Source organism: Caretta caretta, chromosome 5 (genome assembly GCF_965140235.1).
Source record: "Caretta caretta isolate rCarCar2 chromosome 5, rCarCar1.hap1, whole genome shotgun sequence".
Lineage (NCBI taxonomy): Eukaryota > Metazoa > Chordata > Testudines > Cheloniidae > Caretta > Caretta caretta.
The window spans coordinates 50,421,650-50,445,431 of record NC_134210.1 but is presented as its reverse complement, the minus strand read 5'-3'; the positions used below and the strand labels follow the sequence as shown (position 1 = coordinate 50,445,431).

The window sequence follows — 23,782 nt, the reverse complement described above, 5'->3', positions numbered from 1 at the left end:
AAACCTCAAACTGTTTTCACGGCAAACGTGGAATGCAGTTGTTTTTATACTGCGGTTTTTTGATGCAAATGGTGTCAACAGATATATAGTAGAAAAAAATACTTCCTAGTTCTATAGAACATTATAGAAGGTAGGGATGGAACAGATGTGTTAAATCTAGTCATCTTTTGTTAATGTATGATTGTATTCTACAAAACATTTTTTATTAGTGTTTTGTCCAGTCTGTTTCTATTGATCTTTCTTTTTGTTCCTTGCCCATATTTCTAATCTGTCTAGATTCATTCGTGTGATCTAGAATGTATTTTATTTAGGATCTGTTAGTTTTTTAAAAAAGCACTCCATCTTGTTAATATTTTAGTTTTTAAAATTTTAATTTAAATTAATTCAGGTTTTTGAGTCTAAGATTTCGAGAAGTTGGGCCTGTCATGTGTATATACACTAGTTCCCCTGAAAATAAACAATATTGCAAAAATAATAATCTTTTTGACAATGAGGAGGCAGATACATTATAAACATCACCACACAGATTGCATGGGACTTCTAGTTTCAGATGAGAGAGAGTCACCATTCATAAGAATAAGCTCCTTTTATCAGAAATTACACAGTAGTGTTTCCAGAGCTGCCAGATTCCATAATTCTAGCAAATGTCATGTTTTTCCCTATCTTTAATCATGCATTTTTTTTAATAGTCTGTCATAAAGTCTTGATATAGTGTAAGGAACTCTACAAAATGAATCCCAGTTTCTTCAGAATCTTAAGGACAAATCCAGGCACAGGTGTGTGGACTTGAAAGGGCCCAATAGTAGCAGATTGATTAGGGGATTCTGTGCTGCCTTAGAGCAGAGGAGCCAAGTTCCAAGGTGGCTTTTCATTCTTTGTTCCAGTGCATAAAGTTAACAATCTGGGAGGTTGGTCAGTGAATCTGCTCTGTGCATCAGCTGGCCCCAAATCCTGTGCTGGTGAGAAGTGGCCCACATATGTTCTGCCTCCTTTGCCTGCCCCTCTAACTTCTAGAAGTGGCCTGTTTGCCTGCTGGCTCTTACAGAAGAGGATTTAATTTCTCAGCCTTGTACCTTTTGACTGAGTGCACATACTTTGGATTGTTTAGATTTTTTTTTTTTAAAAGCAGGGTTTAGTCCATTGGTGTTGCATTGTATTTTGTATTCCTGAGATTTTCCTGTGGAAAAGAAAATAATATTTTAATATCACAAATGAATCAGTGTAGTTAAATACTCTCTTGATCTGCATATTTGGATTCCTCTTATTTGATTCTGAAAATTACCGTTAGACGTTGTAGTGTATGTCTTTGCTTTGTTTTCCTCTCCCCAATTTTTTATGTTTGTATACAGTTTAGAAAAAGTTTCTAATGAAATTTTCCATCTGTTTTTAAATAAATGCTTATTCTACTTCTAGGTCCCATGCTGTTGCATGCGTCAATCAGTTTATCATCAGTAGAACTCAAGCTCTTATGTTGCACATTGATTCTTTTATTGAGGTAGGTGAGTGCCCCCCCCCCCCCCCCAAATTTTGTATTTTTAGTACTAGAATCTTGCTAATACTGTTTAATGTTAAACAAAGAATCTGCTTTTTCTGTAAAAGGAGTTGCATGCAGTAATGATACAGAATGTTTATAGTTCATGTATCCAGGACTTGGCCCTAGACTTAATTACATTGTTTTAAATTTGTATGTTTTTCTTTGCTGGCTGAGAAGTGGTAAAACTATTAAGATGGTTAAACTATTAACTATCCCTTCCTCCCCCCCCCCCCCCCACCCCCTTGCATATGTTTGCTTTAAGTATTCAAAACATAGTGGAGTAACACGCTGCAGTAGAACAGCTATTTTCAACCAGTGATGCATGAGAGGGGGTGCCTACTGAGTAGAACCGGTGTATCAAACCTGGCAGTTGCCTAGAAACCTGCAGAGGCTGGGAAAGAGCAGACAATTCCATCCCACTTCTGCTTCTGTGGTGCCTGCCTCTGACCCCACATCAGACTACCCAATCGTAAAGTAGCTCCTCTGCATCCTTCGTCCATGCAGTCCTCAAATCTAGAGTGGGGAAAGTGGCTTTGAGAGACTGTAGAACCAGCTTTGCAGCCCTAAGCAGTGCTCCCCAGCTTCCACAGCTGAGTGCTTTGTGAGTAGGTAGAAAAAGGGAGACTCTGTCTCCCCACCCAGTAGCTCCTTCAGTCTAGGAGCACCAGCGTTCATGCTTTCCACCTTTACCTCTTTAAATCCACAGTATGGTGCCAGAGTTGTCCTGTGATCCAAAATCCTTAACTATTTGTGATTTCAAAGAATTCTGAAGTATGTATGGTAGATTTCTGAATAATTTTTCAGTCATTTTTATAGATCTCTGACCAAGAAAACTATTACAGTGGTTCTTAGTGGAGACTGATGAATATTTCTGTGAGGGGAGAACAAGTACAGTCTTCAGCTTTGTGTTCAATTAGATTGCACTATGGGAAAGATTTTCAAGTTATATGCAAAATCAGAAACAAGTGTGTTTAATTTATAAACAGAAATAGATGCATATGCCCTAATTATCCATTTGTAAATACATATACCATACACAAGTACGGTAATTACATGAGCAAATTATTAATGTGATCATGCATGCCCTCCTGTTATCTCTTCATTTCTGCTCCACTTTTGGCCTATATATTTATACATACAGGGCAGTTGTCAGTAGTTAACTGGGGAAGGGGTCTGGGGGGACAATCCTCCTTGCAATATAACACATTACAGTGAGGGTCTCGATTAACTCCTGCTGGAATAGGGTTTGCAAACTACATCCCGTGTGTCTGCTAGATATGAATATTGACCCAGGGTTACAGCTACCCTTAGATTTTGTATTCATGCACTGTTATGCTGGGGGAGGACAGCCTTAATCTGCATTTCAACTTCTGTGGCCCTCCTAGAAACAGGATATATTGAGTCAACACAGCCTTTTAGTGGTCTGGCCATGTCTCCATAGGGTCAGCACTGCCTGTTTGTGGGCCAATTCAGAGTACCTTTTGCTCTAACCTTCCTTTCAAGTGAACTTTGCCTCGGACATCCTTGTGGCTTGGCTTACATTGGAAGGAGTTGATGTAAATCTGAGATGAGGAAAGTTCTAAATGTGAATAACTGGAATTTTGAAAATACATGCTGTAGCGTCACTCAAACAAGAAAAATATGTATCCTTTGTGAGCCACTGGATTGCTCTCTGAGAAAATGTTTGAGTATGTGATGGTAGAGGGCTCTTTCATTACCAGTACAAAACCAGTTTCTTCTGTCTTGAGTGCCGTGGTCCTCATTGCTTAGAAGCGAGTTTATTTAACTTAGATTTATGTTGGGTTTGGTATAGAAGACTTTGGGGGTTAGATCAAGGAAATCTAGGGCCTTAGGCACACCATGATTTGGAGGGGCCCCTATGACCTCCCTCATGAGTTTTTTTTTTTTTTTTTTTTGGTGTGGCCAATCCTCATGGCTGCCTCCAGTATGAGAGCAGGGGGACCTAGTCCCCTCTCCTCGCTCCCTGGAGATACTGGGTTGGCAGCAGCAGGCGCCTCATCCCACGTTCATTAATATTATTATTGCTGAGGCATCTCTTTGGGTGGATCAGGCCTGGAACTGTTTTCTCTACTTGGAACAGAATCCTCTCAGCAGAGCCTGCTGGAGTAGTGGGTCTTGCTGTTAATGCTTCGTTGATAGCCATGGATTAAATCTCACCCTTTGGTGCTATTATCTGTCTGTCCGCAGGCTTGGAGAAATGTTAGTGCATCCATTATATTAGGGTCATGTGTTCAAGCCTTTCTTTGTAGCTGTTAGACTGAAGGCAAGTTTCTAGCCCTAAACTTTCATTTAAAGAAAAAGTACATAACTCCAGGAGGCAATAGCATATAGTGCCTATGCTTTAATCCAGCCCAGGTCATATCCATATAAAGTGCTAGAGAATCTGTGCAGTATCATGTACGTTCAGGTGAATATAAAGGAGCATTAATTCCAATCCTGAATGGTATTGAGTGTCAAACACACAGAAGTGTGTACTTGCATGATAGCTTGCTTGATGATAGCAAGTACTATTCTGTATAAAATAAAGGGATTAGAAAAGTCTCTTAATTTTTCTCTACAGAATCTCTTTGCATTGGCTGGAGATGAGGAGCCTGAAGTACGCAAAAATGTGTGTCGGGCTTTGGTGATGCTGCTGGAAGTTCGAATGGATCGCCTGCTTCCTCATATGATTAGTATAGTTGAGGTAAATTTTTTGTTTCCTAAATTGCATGCACAAAAAATGCTTTAAAGTAATAGTTATAACAAATAGTGTGTTTTGTCAGCTGTGTGTAATGCAACTTTTGCATATCTATATCTTCATCCTTCTTGAAGGATAGGCTATTTTTGGCAACTGTGAAATTATCTTCTGGTTGTCTGGCTGATTTGTATATGTGACACTTGGTCCAAATGATATACTTTACTGACCTTAACTTAATTGAGGGGAAAATTCATTCCAAACTGAATTAAATAAGCCGAGAGAGTGAGAGTGTGTGTGTTGCGGGAGCATCTAAATGAATGGCGTGCTGGTGGAATATTTCACGTAGATAACTCTGGAAAAATGGAAGTCCTCTATAGCTTAACAATATCTGAGCATTTTGGAAAAAAAAAAAGCATTTTGTCTGGGGAGGAGACTCTGGCAGAGCCAGGTCCATTGTTGACATTGAGAGATTTCCTGCCACCAGTACAGTCTCAGGTACAGTAGACACTTGTTTGCAGCAACGCTTAGTAAGAGAAACTGCCGTTTATGAGCAACATTTTTCCCTAGGAACACTTTCCCTACCATGAATTTTCTACTTGCTAACAGCAACATAGCAGCTGCATAAGAGCAACTTTTGTGACGTCACATCCTCCTATTAGCATCATTTTTTGGTGGCATAAACAGACTAAATGCCAAGAAGTCTCTCACCGAAAGAAAAAGTACACATTATCCCAGACTATCAAACTTCAGGGACTACTCAAAACCAAGTCCCAGTCAAGTGGGAGTTGCACAGATCAGTTGTTTGCAGAATGTGGAAGCAGAAGGATAAGCTTTTGGCTAAGTACAAAGACGGACAGTCAAATAGCTGCTGTAAGCACGGGTCTGAAGGAAAAGCCCCTGATGTTGAGCAGGCTCAAGAAGAAGAGGGTGCAGGGAGCACTGCTTTCTGGACCCGCAATCAAGGAAAAAACCCTTCAGCTTGCTGCTTCACTTGAATTGAATGATTTTAAAGCAAGTGACGATTGGCTTACCAGATGGAAGAAACTCTTCAATGTCTCTTACAAAAAAGTGCCTGGCAAAAAATGGTCAGCAGACAAACCAGCAGCTGAGCACTGGCAGTGTGAAAAAGTCCTCACATTCTTGAAAAGTTTTCCCTGGCCGATATCTACAGTGCTGACGAAACAGGACTTTACCTGAAAGGGCTCTGTGACAGAGGACAAGTAGGAAAAAATTGGAAAGCTAGAAGGAGAGAGCTTCAAAGGACAGTATAACTGCTTATCTGTGCCAACATAGGTGCTAGTGACAAATGCCCGCTGTTCATAATCAGGCAGTCAAAACAAACCACATGCTTTCTGAAGGATTTCAGTAAACTACCGCTCAATTATGTCAGTTCAGCAAATGCCTGGATGACAGGTGAGATTTTCATCAATTGGCTAAAAAAGGTGAGATTGTCCTCTTCACTTGCAGAGCTGTAAGATATGCCTCTTACTGGTACTTGCTTCACACACCTCCACTGGTTCTCTCAAACATTCAGCTCAAATTCTTACCCCAACACTACATCTTTGATTTAAACATATATAGCTCAAGTGTGATTAAGAACATGAAGGGACAATACCAATCAAAAATTGAAAACCAGATTATTGTTGTTCTTGATGCAGACCCCAGGGCAGATATTCAGACAATCCTGAAAAGTGTAAATTTACAGGTTGTGTTGCTGAGGCATGGCTAGATGTAAAGCTGACAAATTTACAACTGTTTCAGGACAGGCAAATTTGTTGTGCCAGTGGAAGGTGTGCACAATGAGGATATTGAAGAGTTTGACAGCCTCCTGAATGATATTCCATTTCCAGTCAACATGGAAAAAAGAGGACTTAATAGCTGCTGTGACTGTGAAATGAGGATTTGCTCATGTTTGGTGACCTAACCAATGAGGAATTACTGAATGCAGCAGATGCTGCAAGGCCAGAGAAACGAGCTTGTGTTGATGAAACATATCATCAAGAGAGTGAGGATGATTTTGATGAAGTTCCACCTCCGACAAACTCCAAGCTGTTGAAGGCTTTAAACCCACTTCAGCACTTTTCATAGAGAGATCTGTAGACCCTTCCTGGGATATTGAGTCCCATCTTCAAACAAAATTGTGACTGACTGAGAAAGCAGAGCAAATTAACAGATTTCTTTCACACAAAATGAGTGTTTTATCCATTCTTAATTTAGAAGTTGATACTCTATAAATAGAATACACTTTTTGATGTGGAAATATAATACTGTAATACTCTAATTTAGGTTATTTATTTGCTTAGCAGACGCCCTTATCCAGGGTGACTTACAGTGCGTATGAAGTATTAAAGTGCGAGTTCAAAAAAGGTTTACAAATAGGAGCAAGAGGTCGTGTTGTCATGGTTGATGTTTGTTCTTAAACATAAAGATAAAACTTGATATTTTTATAACGTTAACTCAATTAATACTGCTTTCTTGATGCAATATGGTGGTAGGCTACACTTGCAAAATAGAGCACATGTTTAAAATGTACACTATACTAATGTAATACTGTAGCAATAATAAACATACATCACCTTGTTACAATTATAGATAGCATGTATGTAGCTGTTTTATGCAACTATCAGAAAAAGCAGGCTGCCTTTGTTTTGATGAATACCCCCTATAATAACAGCCGCTTAGGAGCAACATAACGGAAGAGCACCGATACGTTGCTACTAATGAGCATCTGCTGTACTGAAAATGCCATGTATGTCGTTGATGCCCCCAAGAGGAAGTCTACACACTGTCACCATGGTGTACTTTCTCCCTATTATCAAGCAGAGATGCTTATTTGAGGTCTGATCAGTGCCCCTGAGGCCCCTGTGGGGTTCTCCTACATACTCACATCGACTCATCAAGACTGGTATTGGTCCAGTCAACAACCTGAGTCATCTGTACTATACAGTGTGCTGCCAGGGCCCTCTTAGGGATATTAGGGTCTGCCTTCATAAACATCAAGAAGCAGGTGGTCTTCAAGGAAGAGAGAGGGCTTCCTCTCCAGTGGCATTCCTGGCCAGACAGGCAACACCAGACTATCAAGTAGATGATTCAGGGGCTGAGCAACATCAATATCCTATCTTGCAGCGTAACAATCTTTCGTAGTCGTTGCTGCGTGAAGCTGTATCCTTTGCATAGGTACTGGCAGCAGACAATATTAAGTGTTCCAGGAGCTCCTTACGTGGATTGTCGAGACTCTGGAAATCAAGCATTGTCATCTCAGAAATACCATAAACTGTTCAACATCTTGTCAGCTTCTAGTCCAGCCAGGATCGTCCTCCCCATTAACAAGGGACTGCTAGACCCAGCTAAAGCCCTGTAGCAGATGCAAATCACTATTAACACCAATTGTGAAATGAGTCATAAATAGTTGTCAGTTACCTCCTTTTGGGGTTGAGTACTTCTGCACTTACTCCAACCCAGGCTCCTTAGTCATATTGGCCATTGAATCAAAATTTAGATGAAACAGAAGTGCCCCAAAAGACGACAGAACTTTTGCCCAGATGCCTCTATTTAGAAAGAAGTTGTACTTCAGTTTCTTTACAGCTATGTGTGGCTAATTGCCAGGCTACTTTGGCTAAGTTTGCCTTTCTAACGTGGGTCAGGGTGATGACCTTCCTCATGAAAGCAGAGAGGCGCATAAGGACATAATAGAGGCCAATTGGTGGGCAATGGACACCTGAAGCCATGGCCAAATCTGTCATCACAGAGACCATAATGTGTAGAACATTGTGGCTCCAAGTATCTGGTATCCTGAGAGTTGCAGACCACAATTGAGGACTTGTCCTGGGGGCTTAGCTGTTAAGCAAGTGGACAGACTGCTCTGTACTCACTGATGGACTCCAAAGCTACCTTATCCTGTCTAGAGAATTACACTTTTTCTGTCCCCAGCCACAGTTGAGACAGTGTACATAGTCTTACCATCCCAAACAGATGAAGTATCACACCAAAAAAGCACCTAAGATACAACAGGGTTGCCAGCCTTCCTCTTCCTCAGCAACATCCACTGCTCCGTTGATATTACAGGAGACTTGACAAGACTTGAGAACCCCACCTTTGAAAGCCACTTCTTCCATTCCATTGGGTGTGGTTTTCCTTGACATGAGGTATTTGAGTGTTCAGTGATCTCCTATGGCTGTCCCATCCGGTTCTACTTTACCCCCTTCCCTGTCCCTCTTCAGGGACCCTTCTCAAGAGAGCCTATTACAAAATGTGGAGGCCTTGTTGCTTTGCTTTGTCTTCCTCGGGAGTACTGGGGAAAAGGCTGCTTTTCCTGGTATTTCTTCATTCTGAGGAAGGAAAGTGGGGTGGTCTTTGTCCTATCCTAGACCTGATGAGACTGAACAAATATATGCCATCCTCAACATGAGACAATTAACATTGCCTCTTTCTCCAAGCTCAGGACTGGCTCTCATACATCCTGCAAATGGAAAGCTATTTTCACATATTCAGCCAGCCAGCCCACGGAAAGTATCTGCAATTCATAGTGGGGCCTAACCATTATCAATACAGGGTTCTGCCCTTTGGACTTTTAGTGGCTCCTAAAATATTCTGGCTGGCAGTAGTGGCAGTGCATTTAAGGAAATAGGATGTCTGTCTACCCATATCTGGATGACTGGCAGATACCAGCATTAGACAAATGACCTTAAACAGCCTTTCTTTGTGAACTGTGATAAACCAGTAGCTGAAAGCCCATGCTGTAGCATACGTGGGGCAGTTGGACCAAGTATTCCACCATCTGTGCAGTTCCCTCTTACAACCAAATGAAATTGTTACATGCAATTTAGCTGTAGAGCAAAGGTAATTGGTTGAGTTACCTCTATTACAATGGTTTAGGACTCTTGGCATGGCATATCCTTACCATAACACTACATGGGTGTAATTCGTAAAGTCAAAAAACTGAGAATGTGAAAACTGTGTGGTAACTGACCACAAATCCAGTGATTGAACCTGATGATCATTCTGAATAAAAAGAGTTCTCAGCCATGCTTGTAGCTGTTTCCAGTGCTTCACAGTGACTCAACAACAGACATAAGCTTCAGAGTCACAATTCTGGAATCTTAGTCTCTCTCACACTCACAGATGGTAGAGTTTATAGGATCTTTGATTTCAGATAGACAAAAGCCTGCCTGCTAGAGAACAGATTCTGGTCTCTTCAGTTAGCGGTAAACTACCTACAGGTGGTACATGTGTGTCTGGGACTCTTTGGCCATATGTTGGTGAGCAGGTATAAGATGCTGCTTGCCACATTTCATTATTGGACCTTACAGTTGTGGCTGAGGTCCATATGCTTCTCTTTCGGACGTGCATCACAGTCCCACTTCAAATTCTGCAGTAACTCGCTTGATTGCTAGATCTAGTAAACTTGAGGAAAGGGGCAGTGTTCCGTCCCGTCCTTGGGGATGACACTTGTTACAGACATATTAGGATCTGACTGTGACACCCTCAGATGCAGGGCATGTGGACTCAGGATGACTTGAATACACATGAATGTCCCAGAGGAGAGTATAGTGTTCCTGTCTGTTTTTCAGAACTCCACAGTGCAGTTCCTGGTGGACATTGTGTTGGCCAAGTGGTTGATCCATCCTCTTTCTGTCAGAAAGTCTTCAAGTTCTGGGAATGGTGCCATCAACATGGAGTGACCCCATTGGTGTTCCCCACCTCCCATGATTCAGTTATATAACCTAGCAGGCTTCCTGAGCAGAAATGTGATAACCACCCCCAAGTGGTCACTGTTTGAAGTCCATCCTAGACCCAGTACTCCTGGAAGTGGGACTCCTACCATAGACTTAGTCACCACAGAGGACAATGATCATATGGATCTCTACCAGACACCTTCCTCCTTCAGTGGTCTTGATGACTTCAATATGCTTTCCCTCTAGTTTCCTTGGTCCCCAGAATATTATCCAAGATCAGATGGAACAAGAATTTAATCATGATAGCCCCATACTGGCTGAAACAGTTTTGGCTGTTGGACCTATTACAAATGTCCAAGAGGCCTTCCATATATCTTCTGGCCAGCACAGAGAGAAAATCTCAAACCTCTGTCAGATACTGTACTAAGAGCCACACTTGTTGCACTTGACTGCTTGGATATTTGCTGGGTAAGCAACACTGATGTAGACTGGTCCCTTAAAGTTCAGGAAATTTTTATACAAAGCAGGAAACCTTCCACCAGGAAGATGTTTTGTCGTTCTGAGGTGTACTTCTAGGGTAACCTAGAATAGTATTGACCCAAAGGAGGTTCTGATACTGAAGGTCTTGGACTATCATGCTCCTGAATCACATGGTATTAGCATTTAACTCCCTTAAGGTTCATCTTGCCACAGTATCTCTGTCAGACTTCAGTTGTGTCACCAGTTGTACTCTGGTGGTCTTACACCCTGTGACATCATAATTGCTCCAGCGGCCTACTTTTACTCACCCTTCAGCCAGGGACCTGTCTTCCATGTGGGGCTTTGATGTCATCCTTCTAGAGCCTATGGAGCTTCTCTTGGGATCACTTTTGGAATGCGCAGTACACCACTTTACTTTTCTTGTGGCCGTTATCTCAGCATAGAGAGTGAATGAGCTCCAAACTCTTATGATCTGACTGCCTTCACATTGTCCATGTGGAAGGATGTGAGAGAATAAACCACACTCCACCCGAGGTGGAGTTCTGAAACCACCTTGACCCAATCCATCACAGTACCAGTCTTCTCTCCTGGCATCAAGTGCTGCTACGTGAAGAAGCTGAATCTTTGGATGTTTTCAGACCTTGCCCTATACCTGAATGGGACCATATCTTTCAGGTGCTCTCCTCTCCTCTCTCTGACCATATCTGCTGCAATGAAAGGTCGTACTATCTCATTGAAGATAATTTCAAAGTGAATCACTTTCAAAGTGCCTCTACAGACACTAAGTAGTAGTAGATACCCATCTTGTGCCCCTAGAAAACACTTATCCAGATGTGTGGATCTACACGGGCAATGCTCAAAGGAGAGAATGTGTCTGCAGAATTGTGAACAGAGAGATGACTTGATGTAGGATGCTTATTGATGATAGACAGTGGCAACATAAAAATCAAACTTGCATTTGCATCCGAAAGCTATAAACTATGTGAACATTGTGATCTCTTCAGGTGGAGGGTTCTATAATTGTGGTCTGGCTGCCAAGGAAGTTCTTGACACGAGTCCTGAGTCTTGTTCTGAGTACGCTATTACTTCTGAGAAACCATTTTCTTGTGGGGCCTCAGTTGCAAGTGGTGGTGTGTAATGCCTTCATGTACCTCATAGCACAGTGGGGCCAATAGTGTTGCTGCAACACCAATTTATTCTATTGCTATGCAATCTTCATTCCCATTTCTTTACAGCGCACATGCACAGTTGTGGCTTGTATTTGAAAATACTCATTGATAATTTCTTTCTTTGAGGATGGGTTTTTGCTCTCCACAGAGTCAGGCCTGCAATATGCAGGAGGTCAGACTAGATGATCATGATGGTCCCTTCTGACCTTGAAGTCTAGGAGTGAGTCAGATTCACTCCTGAGGCCTTAGTTCTTGAGATGTTCTTTAGGCTATGTAGCTGACTAGCTAATTCTTCTCTTTTCCTTGGCTGTAAACTGGCTCTGGCTCCCTAACCTACTGCCGCCTAGCTCAGTGTAGCAGTATAGGGAGCATGTACTGTGATCCAAGTAACTCCCACTTGTGGAGAAAACTGGAGACAGTGGCAAGGAGAATGAAAACAAAATGTCAGGTACCTGGCTATGGCAAATCGGCAGATGCCTTTTTGCTTTTGGAAAAAAATTCCAAATGACACAACTGCAATTGTAGTCAGATCCCTTACTGTTCACATCTTCTTAGAGCTATAGTTTCAAATTGTGTGTAGACCAAGGCAAAGAATGGCATTGGTTTACTCAGCATTCACATTTTGAAGGTTATTCATTGCAACCAAAGGGCTAGAAACAGATTTGTTTTAATGAAAGCTCAGATTCTGGAGTGCAGTTCTGTGGCAAGAGCATAACATCCATGGCAAGTTCTGTAGCTGTGGTGTGCAAAGGATGCTGGTGATGTATTCCCCTTCTGCTCATGTTTTGGAGGTGGGCTGTGGCATACTGAAGCAATTGGAAGAATTTTTTTTAAAGCCCTTACTTGCTCTAGGTACATGGTATGGTAAACAAGTGGATTTTCTTGTTTTTTGTAAATTGGAACGCAGTTTCACATGTAAGGACCAGCATGAAAGGATGCAAAGATTGCAGAACTTAAGGAGACTTGAGGGAGAGGTTTGAATGAACCTAGCACTTCTGAATGACAAGTGGCATATAGCAATGGTATGAACAGTGTGCAAGAAGAAGTGTGTGTTTTGGCTTAAAGCAATGATTATGGAGTATTAAGCTTTATTGGACCTTCGTTGATTTGAGGCATGGTCTTTCAAAGCTCTTGCTGGCAATAAGATTATCATTTCCGCTATTTATCTTTACTGGATTCACTCTGTTACATATCTTTGTTTATTATGGGATTTGATCATATTATTTTAAAAGTATTAAAGTAGTAAAGATTATGAAACAAAGCAGGGATTTTAAGGTACTAAAAGTAATATGAAAACACCTGCATCTATACATTTGTGGAGCTGTACCTTCCAGTTGTTGGTGGAGGAGAGATTTCTCTTCTCCCCCCTTGGGTGGAGGGAAGAGATCAAGTTGTCAAAAAATCTTAAGTGTTTGGCTCTAGCCTCAGGTTTAGCAAGCATTGGAAGATGACTGAAAAGTGAAGAACTTAACATTCTTAAGCTATGTACAATGTTAAGTAGAATGAAGTTATCTTCACCTTAAGGTACAGTCAAAGTGGCAGTCTGTTGCAGCTGTATATACTAATCAAAAAGCACCTTTTTAAACAAAAATTGATCATTCATAATGGCAGACTGCAGACTAACACATGTAGTAATTTAACTTAGAATTCTATCAAAGTGTCCAAAGGAACCTAAGCGAATAAGGTAATGATTTCTCTCCATATTTTGTAGTACATGCTTCAGAGGACTCAGGACCAAGATGAAAATGTGGCTTTGGAGGCGTGCGAGTTTTGGCTGACTTTGGCTGAGCAGCCAATTTGTAAAGATGTGCTATGTCGGCATCTTACTAAGTAAGTTAATTTTCAAACAAGCAGAGTGAAGCATATTCTACTGAGAAACTAAGGATTGTAAATTAGGCCTCTCGTTCTTGAATTCTGACTGAAATCTGTTCTGTAAAAAAGTTTACAAAGTGCTTAGGAGAAATTCTAGATATCTGGTGGTTCTAGTTGCTTTTTTTTTTGTGTAATCTACAAATGGTGAATTCAAGTATTGACAGCTGTTTTGTATGTAGAGATGGAAGTGGTTGGGCTAATAAATGTCCACATGATTGGATATGTCTCTGCACAAAGAACAGGGTGTGTGGAGTTTAAAAAAAGTTTTAAATCAGATTGAGGCTCTGCAAAAACTACTTACAATTTTTATCTCAACTTTAGCTTTTTTTAGAAAAAGGATTTATAACTTAGTTCATTTATAAATTTTAAAATGCCACTGCTGGTAGGGTATCACAGGTGAAAAACAAAATACTGAAATTTAAGATTTTGATCTGGAAAATGCTTCAGCAGTATATAATCACATGAAGAGTCCCACTGATTTCATTAGAGTTAAGCATATGCATAAATGTTGCCTGATCGGGGCTAAAATTGTAACTTTAATAAACTTTTTTCCTAGTGGAATGAAATTGGTTACTTCAAAATAAAATTCCTTCAGTGTTAATAGTGAAATATTTACACTTCCAATATATTAATAAGGTAGTTGTGAACTTATTATACACACAGGGCTAAAATTTTCAAAAAGTTAGGCTTCTAAACCTGAATTTTGGACACCGGAGTGGGATTTTCAAGAACATCTAAGTGACTTCAGAGCACAAACTGTGATGGAGTATAGCCTGGCCAAAGCTTTTTAAAAATTTATTTACTTATTTATTTTAATTCTGGAAATTCCATATCAAGGAAGTTTGGTCTAGGCTGCAAATATTGCATCAGCTGTCTTCATGTCACCTTTTTTTTTTTTTGCGGTCGGGGTGTGTGTGTGTGTTCTTACACTGATTAGTGAGGCTTGTCTTTTTTCGTTATAGATGTGCAGTTTAAATGTGAAAATTCTTAGTAGAAAGAAATTTTATGTTAAAAAAAGAAGAAATTTGGCTAAGTATTAGGAAACTAATAAAAGAAACCAGTCCAAAACATCTACTTTACTTTCTTCAAAACTCTATATTTTTAAATTACTAAAAAAACAAAAACAAAAAAAAAACCCAACCCCTAGCAACATGTAAGTAAACTGACTTTTTTTAAATTTAAGATTGATTTAACCTCTTTTAAAAATAACTTTTTATTTAACTCAAAAGTTCTATCCAATCTGCTAAAGAACATTTGGTTTAACTGCTGCATTTTGAAGTACTTCTGTTTTTCTTGTCTTCACATCACTTCTGTGTTTTTGAGTGTATCTTAGTGTTGATGGTTAATACTGACTTTAAAGTTGCAATGCAAATGTAGGCTTGATTCAGATAATAAATTCAGTAGCCGTAAAAGGTGAATACAAAGGTTTTTTTAACTAAAAATTTATTTTTAACATTCAGGTCTTCCTTGCAATATTGTGCACTTCAGTATTTTGTTCAGCAGTTAGTTTTCTTTAAAGGGGGAACTTTGAGAACATAATTCTATCAATATTTGAAAATCCTAGAGCTATAATAAGTTAAACAGTGGGCAAGGTTGGTGTACTATTTCCTTAGACAAGCCTAGAAAACTACCTGAAAACTCAGCTAATTGTGTCTGTGAAATGATTCAATTGCTATGGTGTCTAGCACCCTTTCCGACCTTCGCTCTTCAAAGGCTTTTTATTTTTCTGTAAGATTACTTCAGGTACTCATCACCCATATACCATGGTAATGATGCTCAAGAAATGATACATCCCTACACCCTAAACACCAATTTGTTTAGGTATTTCTCTATTTAAACGGATTTGGATTTATTTGGGTAGGGGAGAAGCTATTACCAGCATGATTTAATTTGTTGTGAAGGTGGTATGCTACTAGGAAGACTGTATATTAAGGCTGGCATTCATTTTCAGTCACAAAACACATATAGGGACTGATTCTCCCATTGATGCACATTCAATTCACGTGGACTTCAAAAATAGTTAGATCCAACATGTACTATTTTTATGGATTGAGTTGCTGTCTAATTGGTTTGATTTTACAATTTACTTGAAGAAACTTACTAGAGAGAAGTCATATACACACACTTAAAAGGAGATTTTTGGCAAAGCCGTGATCAATAAGCATTCACGAAGTTCTTCAAATAGCTTCACTATAGGTGCTCCACTTCAGGATCTGCCTGTGCCCAATTGGAGATTTTGCCTCATTAGTATCCACAGAGCTGGGCCTACACCCTAGATATCCTCATATCCGAGCACAAGGTTATGTGGCGTAGGGTGGGATAGACCCACCACCGCTCTAGTGCCTTCTTAATGAATGGCCTGTGGCCTGAGATGGCATGTTGTGTTGTCCCTAGCCATGCAGCTTGCTACCTCTTTTGTTCTTTTTCTTATTCTTTTATTTTATTTTTCTGTTATTTAACACAGTTTGTGCTTTTTTGGGGGGTGGGTTCCCCCACTCTCCTTTTCCTTGCCTGATCAGAGCCTTTGTTTTTTCTCAGGATACAATCTGCAGCCTCAAGTAATGGGTTATGCCCAAGAAATTGGGCTCCAAACCCTATGGGCAGGTCTGACAGGTCTTTTCCCCCTCAATGACAGGCACTCAAGTGGCCTCTTGGGGGAGAGACTTGCATCTTCCAATTGTAAAAGCTGCTTAGGATATAAAAATAGGTGTAAAAAAATGAAGGGAAGACAGGTTAAAATGCCTGTTGATGGAATATCTCCTTGAGAGCTATGGAATCCAAGTCACATCCTGTACATCAGATTTGGTTGCGCAGAGAGCCCTAGCAGCTGTCACTGCTGCTGCAGTAAGCAGAGACCCTGGAGACTCCTCAGAACTGTCCAGACCATCAAAAAAGAGATCCCATTTCCTAGGATGGGATAAGAGAAGGGGAAAGTCACCCTTTTGGTTTAGCTCATGAGGCCCCATGTACCAACAAGGGTATTGCTGAGCTCCTATGTCCTCTGGTACCAAGACCCTGGCACTAGCTAGAAAAGCCACCCCACATATCTAGAAGCCATCTGTTAAGCTACAGCAGCACCTAAGTCAGCACCGGACCCAGTGCTTCCAAAGTACAAGGACTCTTAAGGCTAAGCAGAAATAGTCATCAGCCACATCTTCTGCAAGCAGCAATGAAAGCACAGAGGTTGTGCTTCGGTACCATTTTCAGGACCACCCAGTGTTCTAACTCCTGAAGATTATCTCAAGTTCCTAGTACCATCCAGGCTCCTTTTCCACGAGGATCTTTGGATCCGGGAAGAACCTGAGTCTCTATTGCTCAGGAGAACCAGAAACATAGAAGAGTCCACATTAACTCTGGTCCAGCGCATAGAGTTTATCGGAGCGGTTCTTGACTCCACGCGAGCCAGGGCCTTCCTTCTGGAAACATGTTTTCAGGCCATGTTGGATCTCATTGCCCACATGAGGCATCCAATCACCGTGGCCCACACATGACTGTGGCTGATGGGCCACATGGCAGCATGCACGTATGTGGTCAGTCATGCCCAGCTTCATCTGCAACCCCTGCAGACATCTTGGCAATGGTCTACGTTCCTAGTAGGCACCCCTTGGACTGAGTGATCACGGTACCGAGCCACGTCCTCGTCCATAGATTGGTGGCTAGACCCCAAGTCAGAGCTGCAGAGAGTTCCCTTTGTGTTCTCATTACTGTTGCTCACCCTGGTCTCAGACACATTGGACTTGGACTGGGGGGCCCACCTGGGCGAGCTCAACACCCAGGGCTGCTGGCACTTCATATCAACGTCGGGGAGCACAAGGCGGTGCGCCTGGCCTGTCAGGCATTCTTGCTCCACCTGAAAGGCAAGGTGGTGCAGATCCTCATGGACAATATGGCTGTAATGTATTACATCAACAGGCAGGGTGGTGCCCTGTGTCGGGAGACGCTCAGCCTCTGGGACTTCTGTGTGTAGCATGCCATCCATCTGGTGGCCACCCACCTACCTGGAACCAAGAATATCCGGGCAGATCATCTCAGCAGGACCTTCTCATCTTGCCATGAATGGTCCCTCCATCTGGAGGTGGTCAGTCTGATCTTCTGAAGGTGGGGGACTCCCAAAGTGGACCTGTTTGTGTCCAGATGGAAGAGGAAGTGCCACATATTCTGTTCCCTGCACGGCAGAGACAAGGGTTCCCTGTCGGACGCCTTCCTGATTCTGTGGTTGGAAATGCTGATGTACACCTTTCCGCCGGTACCACGTATCCCCAGGGTCCTGCTAAAGGCAAAGCAAGACAAAGCATCTCTCGTCCTCCGAGCCCCGGCGTGGCTTCGCCAGCACTGGTTTGGCATGCTGCTGAGTCTTTCAGTGGTTGAGCCGCTGCAGTTGCTTCTCCAGATGGATTTGCTGTCCCAGGATCACAGCAACCTGCTCCACCTGAACCTGGCATTGCTGCACCTGACACCGTGGCTTCTGCGTGGAGTGCTTAGCTGCGGTCCAACAGGTCCTGCTGGGTAGCAGAAAGCCTTCACCAGGGCTACCGGTGTGGCAGAGTGGAAGCACTTCATGTGTTGGGCCTTGGACAAGCACATTTGTCCAGTCTTGAGGAAGCGTCACTGCAGGACATCCTGGACTACTTGTTGTATCTTAAGCTCCAGGGCTTGCTTTTGCCTTTGGTCAAGGTACAGCTGGCAGCCATTTTGGCAGGTGGCTCTTCACCCATCCCACGATGGTGCAGTTCCTGAAAGGTTTAAGACGCCTGTACTCACATGTCCGGGACCCAGTCCCCCTGTGGGACCTGAATCTTGTGCTTTTTGACGCTCATGAGCCCCACCTTCGATCCCTTGGCTTCCTGCTCCCTTCTGCTCCTCTCCTAGGTGTCCTTGGTCACTATAACTTCGGCTCGGTGGGTGTCCGAGATCAGGGTGCTGATGTCGGAGCTGCCTTATACAATCTTCTACAAAGACAAGGTCCAGCTGCGTCCACACCCGGCTTTTCTGCCCAAGTTTGTTTCCCAGTTCCACACTGGCTAAGACGTTTACTTACCGGTCCTCTGTCCGAAGCTCATGCATCAGATGAGAAGTGCAGGTTGCATACTCTGGAGATCAAATGGGAGCTGACCTTCTACACTGACAGAACATGGCCATTCTGTAAGTCAACGTAATTGTTCATTGCTGTTGCAGACCGGATGAAGGGTTGCCCAGTGTTAGTCCAGAGAATCTTGTCTTGATCACTTCCCTCATCCACTGTTGCTACGACCTGGTGAAGCTGCCCCCGCTGGCAATCATGACGGCTCATTCTACTAGAGCACAGACATCTTCGGCGGCCTTCAGGGCGCAGGTGTTGATCTAAGACATTTGCTGGGTCACCACCTGCTCGTTCGTTCATACGTTCACATCGCACTTTGTGCAGACCCAGCAGGCTTGAGATGATGCTGGCTTTGGGAGAGCTGTGCTACCAGCTGCATGACGGTGAGCTCCGAGCCCATCTCCATTGATACTGCTTGTGGGCCACGTAGAATGGAATGATTCGAGATATGTTGCTCATGTCCATTCGATTACCCACTCTCCTGCCCCTCTTGTTGGAGTTGTCGGCAAGAAAGAACTGAGAGTGCACGGGCCAGCAGCGCCTGATGTACCGCAGCATGAGTGCAACGCTCTAGAGGGCTCCACAGCCAGCCCTACGGATACTGCTATGGCAAAAATCTCTGGCCACGCATGTGGGCGTGCACACACCTAGAATGGAATAAACATGAGCAGCTCATCTTGAAGAACAACAGTTATGAAAGGTAGGTAACTGTTCTTTCACCTAGCTGCCATCACAGTCCCCCTCCCCCCCCCCAATACCCAACCACTATAAGGTTTATTAAAGGTTGTTTTTGTTTTTTTCCCAACCTTTTTCCTCTTTCAAAATGAGGCATGTTATATGGATGTACAACTTAGTCCACAGTGCTCTGAGGAAAGCCACATTTGAACCTATAGGAAATGTTTTCCTTCCTTCATTTGTCCCTCAAGATCTTGTTCTTGGTAGCAGACATCTCAGCCAGGAGCGTAGGGGGACTATGACTCTGATGGCTGACTCACCATACACAGTATTCTATCTCAATAATGTGACACTACATCTACACCCACGATTCCTACCTTAATCAGGAAGTTCACCTGCTGGCATCTTATCCTAAGCTTCGCTCTTCAAAAGGAGCAGTGAGCTCCATACACTGTACATAAGAACAGCTCTCCACTCTTTACCCTGAGAGGACTAAGTCCTATGTGACTCCTCGTAGGCCTCTCATCTTGATTACAAAATGAATGAAAGGGCATCTGATTTCTACGAAAGACTGGAAGTCCATCTTAACCTGTTTTAAAGCTTTGGGTATTAACCCCTGAATTAGCATGATTGCCTGTTCTACCAGGGCTCAGTCTACCTCTGCAGCCCTACTGAAAAGCATACCTGTCTCAGCCATACGCAAAGCAGCCACCTAGTCTTTGGTAGGCATGTTTTCCCAGCATTGTGCTATCATGCCTACTTCTGGAGCTGATGAGGCTTTTGTTGGTGCTGATCTACTGTCCATACTGAATCTCTCTCTTCAGCACCATCCTCCATAGTTGAGATACTGCTCTGGAATCTCTTGAAGTGGAACACCCAAAGGAACATTACTTGTACAGTAACTGGAGTGCTTTGAGATATGTTTCCCCCCCCCCCCCCATGGGAGCTCCTCTACCTGCCCTCCTGCCTCAGTCTTCTCTCTGGACTTCGGTTGTTTAGAAGGAACTGGAGTCGTGCAGGACTGCCTAGAGTGCAGGTGCAGATCTGTGGACAGTGCTGATGAACATGTCTGATCAATAGCTCATGTGGATGCAAACAAAAGAAGTATGGGCTGGATGAATGCACTATAAGGTGGGTAGAAAGTTGGCTAGATTGTCGGGCTCAACGAGTAGTGATCAATGGCTCCATGTCTAGTTGGCAGCCGGTGTCAAGTGGAGTGCCTCAGGGGTCGGTCCTGGGGCCGGTTTTGTTCAGTATCTTCATAAATGATCTGGAGGATGGTGTGGATTGCACTCTCAGCAAATTTGCGGATGGTACTAAACTAGGAGGAGTGGTAGATACGCTGGGGGGCAGGAATAGGATACAGAGGGACCTAGACAAATTGGAGGATTGGGCCAAAAGAAATCTGATGAGGTTCAATAAGGATAAGTGCAGGGTCCTGCACTTAGGACGAAAGAACCCAATGCACCGCTACAGACTAGGGACCGAATGGCTAGGCAGCAGTTCTGCGGAAAAGGACCTAGGAGTGACAGTGGACGAGAAGCTGGATATGAGTCAGCAGTGTGCCCTTGTTGCCAAGAAGGCCAATGGCATTTTGGGATGTATAAGTAGGGGCATAGCGAGCAGATTGAGGGACGTGATCATCCCCCTCTATTTGGCATTGGTGAGGCCTCATCTGGAGTACTGTGTCCAGTTTTGGGCCCCACACTACAAGAAGGATGTGGATAAATTGGAGAGAGTCCAGCGAAGGGCAACAAAAAATGATTAGGGGTCTGGAACACATGATTTATGAGGAGAGGCTGAGGGAACTGGGATTGTTTAGTCTGCAGAAGAGAAGAATGAGGGGGGATTTGATAGCTGCTTTCAACTACCTGAGAGGTGGTTCCAGAGAGGATGGTTCTAGACTATTCTCAGTGGTGGAAGAGGACAGGACAAGGAGTAATGGTCTCAAGTTGCAGTGGGGGACATTTGGATTGGATATTAGGAAAAACTTTTTCACTAGAAGGGTGGTGAAACACTGGAATGCGTTACCTAGGGAGGTGGTAGAATAGCCTTCCTTAGACGTTTTTAAGGTCAGGCTTGACAAAGCCCTGGCTGGGATGATTTAATTGGGGATTGGCCCTGCTTTGAGCAGGGGGTTGGACTAGATGACCTCCTGAGGTCCCTTCCAACCCTGATATTCTATGATTCTATGATTGATCCTGAAGTGGAGCACTTACAGGGACACCCTTCTCGCGCTAAGTTAAGTAACGTTTCCATTTATAGTGACAATAGTTCTGAAACAGTTTCACACTTGATTAGGATGCAGTAAAGCTGCGCTAATGGAAGAGACCAGTATAGATTAGGAAGTGGTTTTATAGTCCGTGCCAGGTAGGTCTAATGCAGGTGACATTATGCACACCCCAGGCCAATTAGGGATCTTTGTTTCATATTCGTAACAGTGAAGCTGGGCCCAAATCTTGAGCTAGGATCATTAAAACTGTATCCTTCCCTGCAGAGCCGTGTTCTCATTGTGAAGATCATGTTTTTTTTGGTGGGTACGGTGGGTTGGGTTAGTGAGGTGGCGGTTTTGATTTAATTTTTGAAAGATATTTGGGACAGTCCATGACTAAGGAAGAGTGGAGTGACTAACCTGCTGAGTGGTTATATGAGTAGGGGCAGCAAGGTGGCTGGGATAAGTGGGTGCCACCTTAGTACTCTTCCATCTGTCCTAAAGGGTTAGGTGAAACAATGTGTACAGCACACATTGGGAGCTTGAGTCCCTATTCAAAGGATTTGGCCTGTATCCAGAAGCACTTTGAAGCGTTAATTTTATAATGTTGAAAATGTTCAACTTACATTTAAGACATGATTTCATCAAATGTGTAACATGATTAAAACTAATTTAGATTTCCCTCAATTATGCAATACATTAACTTAAACTAGAAATTGTATAACATACAGTCAAACTTTCATAAGCCAGATGCCTGTACCTCAGAAAATCAGACTGTTTTTTTTATTTAGGAGCTTAACTTTAGGGGTAGGTTTGAAAAATTTAGCCTATTGATGATAAATATAAACCAGCTTCTAAAAACAAAATTTGGCTCAGAAAATTGACAATTGTCTGAATTATGCTTTTTTTAACACATACATATTAAAACCTTTCTTTGTAGGTTGATACCTGTGTTAGTAAATGGTATGAAGTACTCAGAAATAGATATTATTCTGCTGAAGGTGAGCAACAATTTCACTTTACTTCTCAAGGAATGTATTCATTTGACTATTCACTTCTAAATTACTGTGCTAGGGTAGTTTCTACCTAGCAGAAATAGCTTGTACAGTATGGGATATAGCTAAGAAGTTGCGCTAATTAATCCATTCTAACACAGAACTAGAATTATTACTGTACAATAAAAAGGATTTCTCTTTTTCCTCCTTCCCTCTCCGTTCATGTTTCTAGAAGAATGCAGGAATTAGTGGCTCTTTTGGTCAGGTGGCCAGCCCTGAGGTGGCTATGAAGCTGAAGAAGTTGTCATAGTTTTCCCGAACATATTACCCACTATATTGCCTTTTAAAATAACTTGGGCAACCTGGCTGTACTGTTTCATAATCTGATGGTATAATAACTTGCAAGCATGCTTAATGTTTCATTTTTAACAGGGGGATGTTGAAGAAGATGAAGCTATTCCAGATAGTGAACAGGACATAAGGCCTCGTTTTCATCGTTCACGGACAGTGGCTCAGCAGCATGAAGAAGATGGTATTGAGGAAGATGACGATGATGATGATGAGCTTGATGATGATGATACTATTTCTGACTGGAATTTAAGTAAGTCAAACTACTGTGTTAGGTAGTGTAAAATCTACAGCTCATGTAATTCAGAACCCTCCCTTTCTGACTCCTTGTGTGTTTTTAGTGCATTGAACAGAAATGCTGACGTTTTTAATTTTGGGATAGCTCTGTTCACATTCCTGAAATCCTTTGATTGCTTGGCACTCTTTCTGTTGCTTAAAAAGAAACTCTGCTGTATAGCTAAATTCACATGTTTGTAACTACTATATGTTTACCTTAATTGGTTAGTATGGCAAATGGATCCATTAGATGTTTCTGCTCAGATTAATGAAGACTTTCCAGATTTACCCTTCTCACTTAGTGGAAAACCAAGTGAATTTAAGTTCCAGAAAGTCTTACATCATCACAAACCATGGCTGATCTGCCTAACATGACTGGGCATTATTATTGAGTAACTTTTTAGTGCTTTAATCTTCTATATTTATATTTAAGGCCCTGAGAAAAGCACATATTTAAAAAACAAATAAACCAACAAATCTCCAGCAGTGTCATGGATAAATGTGTGTTCAGGGGATATGTATGCTGCAGAGTCGCCGTCGACACCTCCCCCCCCCCCCCCCCCCGCTGTGAATTTTTCCAGCCGCAGGACTTCTGCCTCCCTTCTGAGGTGCTGGCTGCTCATGGGTGGTTAGTTGGACTCGTCTCATCCTGGAATAGGGTCCTATCCCATGGAATTGGGGTGGAGGGTGTGTTAGGGGTGTATGTCTTGCTGATGGACAGGGTAACAAAAGCCACCTAGATGAATAGCAAGAGCCAGCTCAGCAAAT

The 23,782-nt window shown here is 42.5% G+C and overlaps 1 protein-coding gene across 7 annotated transcripts in view; it reads left to right on the top strand.

Moving 5' to 3' along the window:
* The window catches only part of TNPO1 (transportin 1), a 167,836-nt gene that overhangs the window by 82,911 nt on the left and 61,143 nt on the right, over positions 1-23,782 (top strand). For all 7 annotated transcript variants that reach the window (XR_007356564.2, XM_048849314.2, XM_048849316.2 and 4 more), the window contains 5 exons: positions 1,414-1,495; positions 4,116-4,238; positions 13,268-13,386; positions 22,336-22,396; positions 22,823-22,991. Coding sequence is in view for 6 of the 7 variants with exons in the window: in XM_048849314.2 (XP_048705271.1) it covers positions 1,414-1,495; positions 4,116-4,238; positions 13,268-13,386; positions 22,336-22,396; positions 22,823-22,991 (554 nt within the window). In the remaining variant the exon portion in view is untranslated. The remainder of the gene's footprint in view (positions 1-1,413; positions 1,496-4,115; positions 4,239-13,267; positions 13,387-22,335; positions 22,397-22,822; positions 22,992-23,782) is intronic.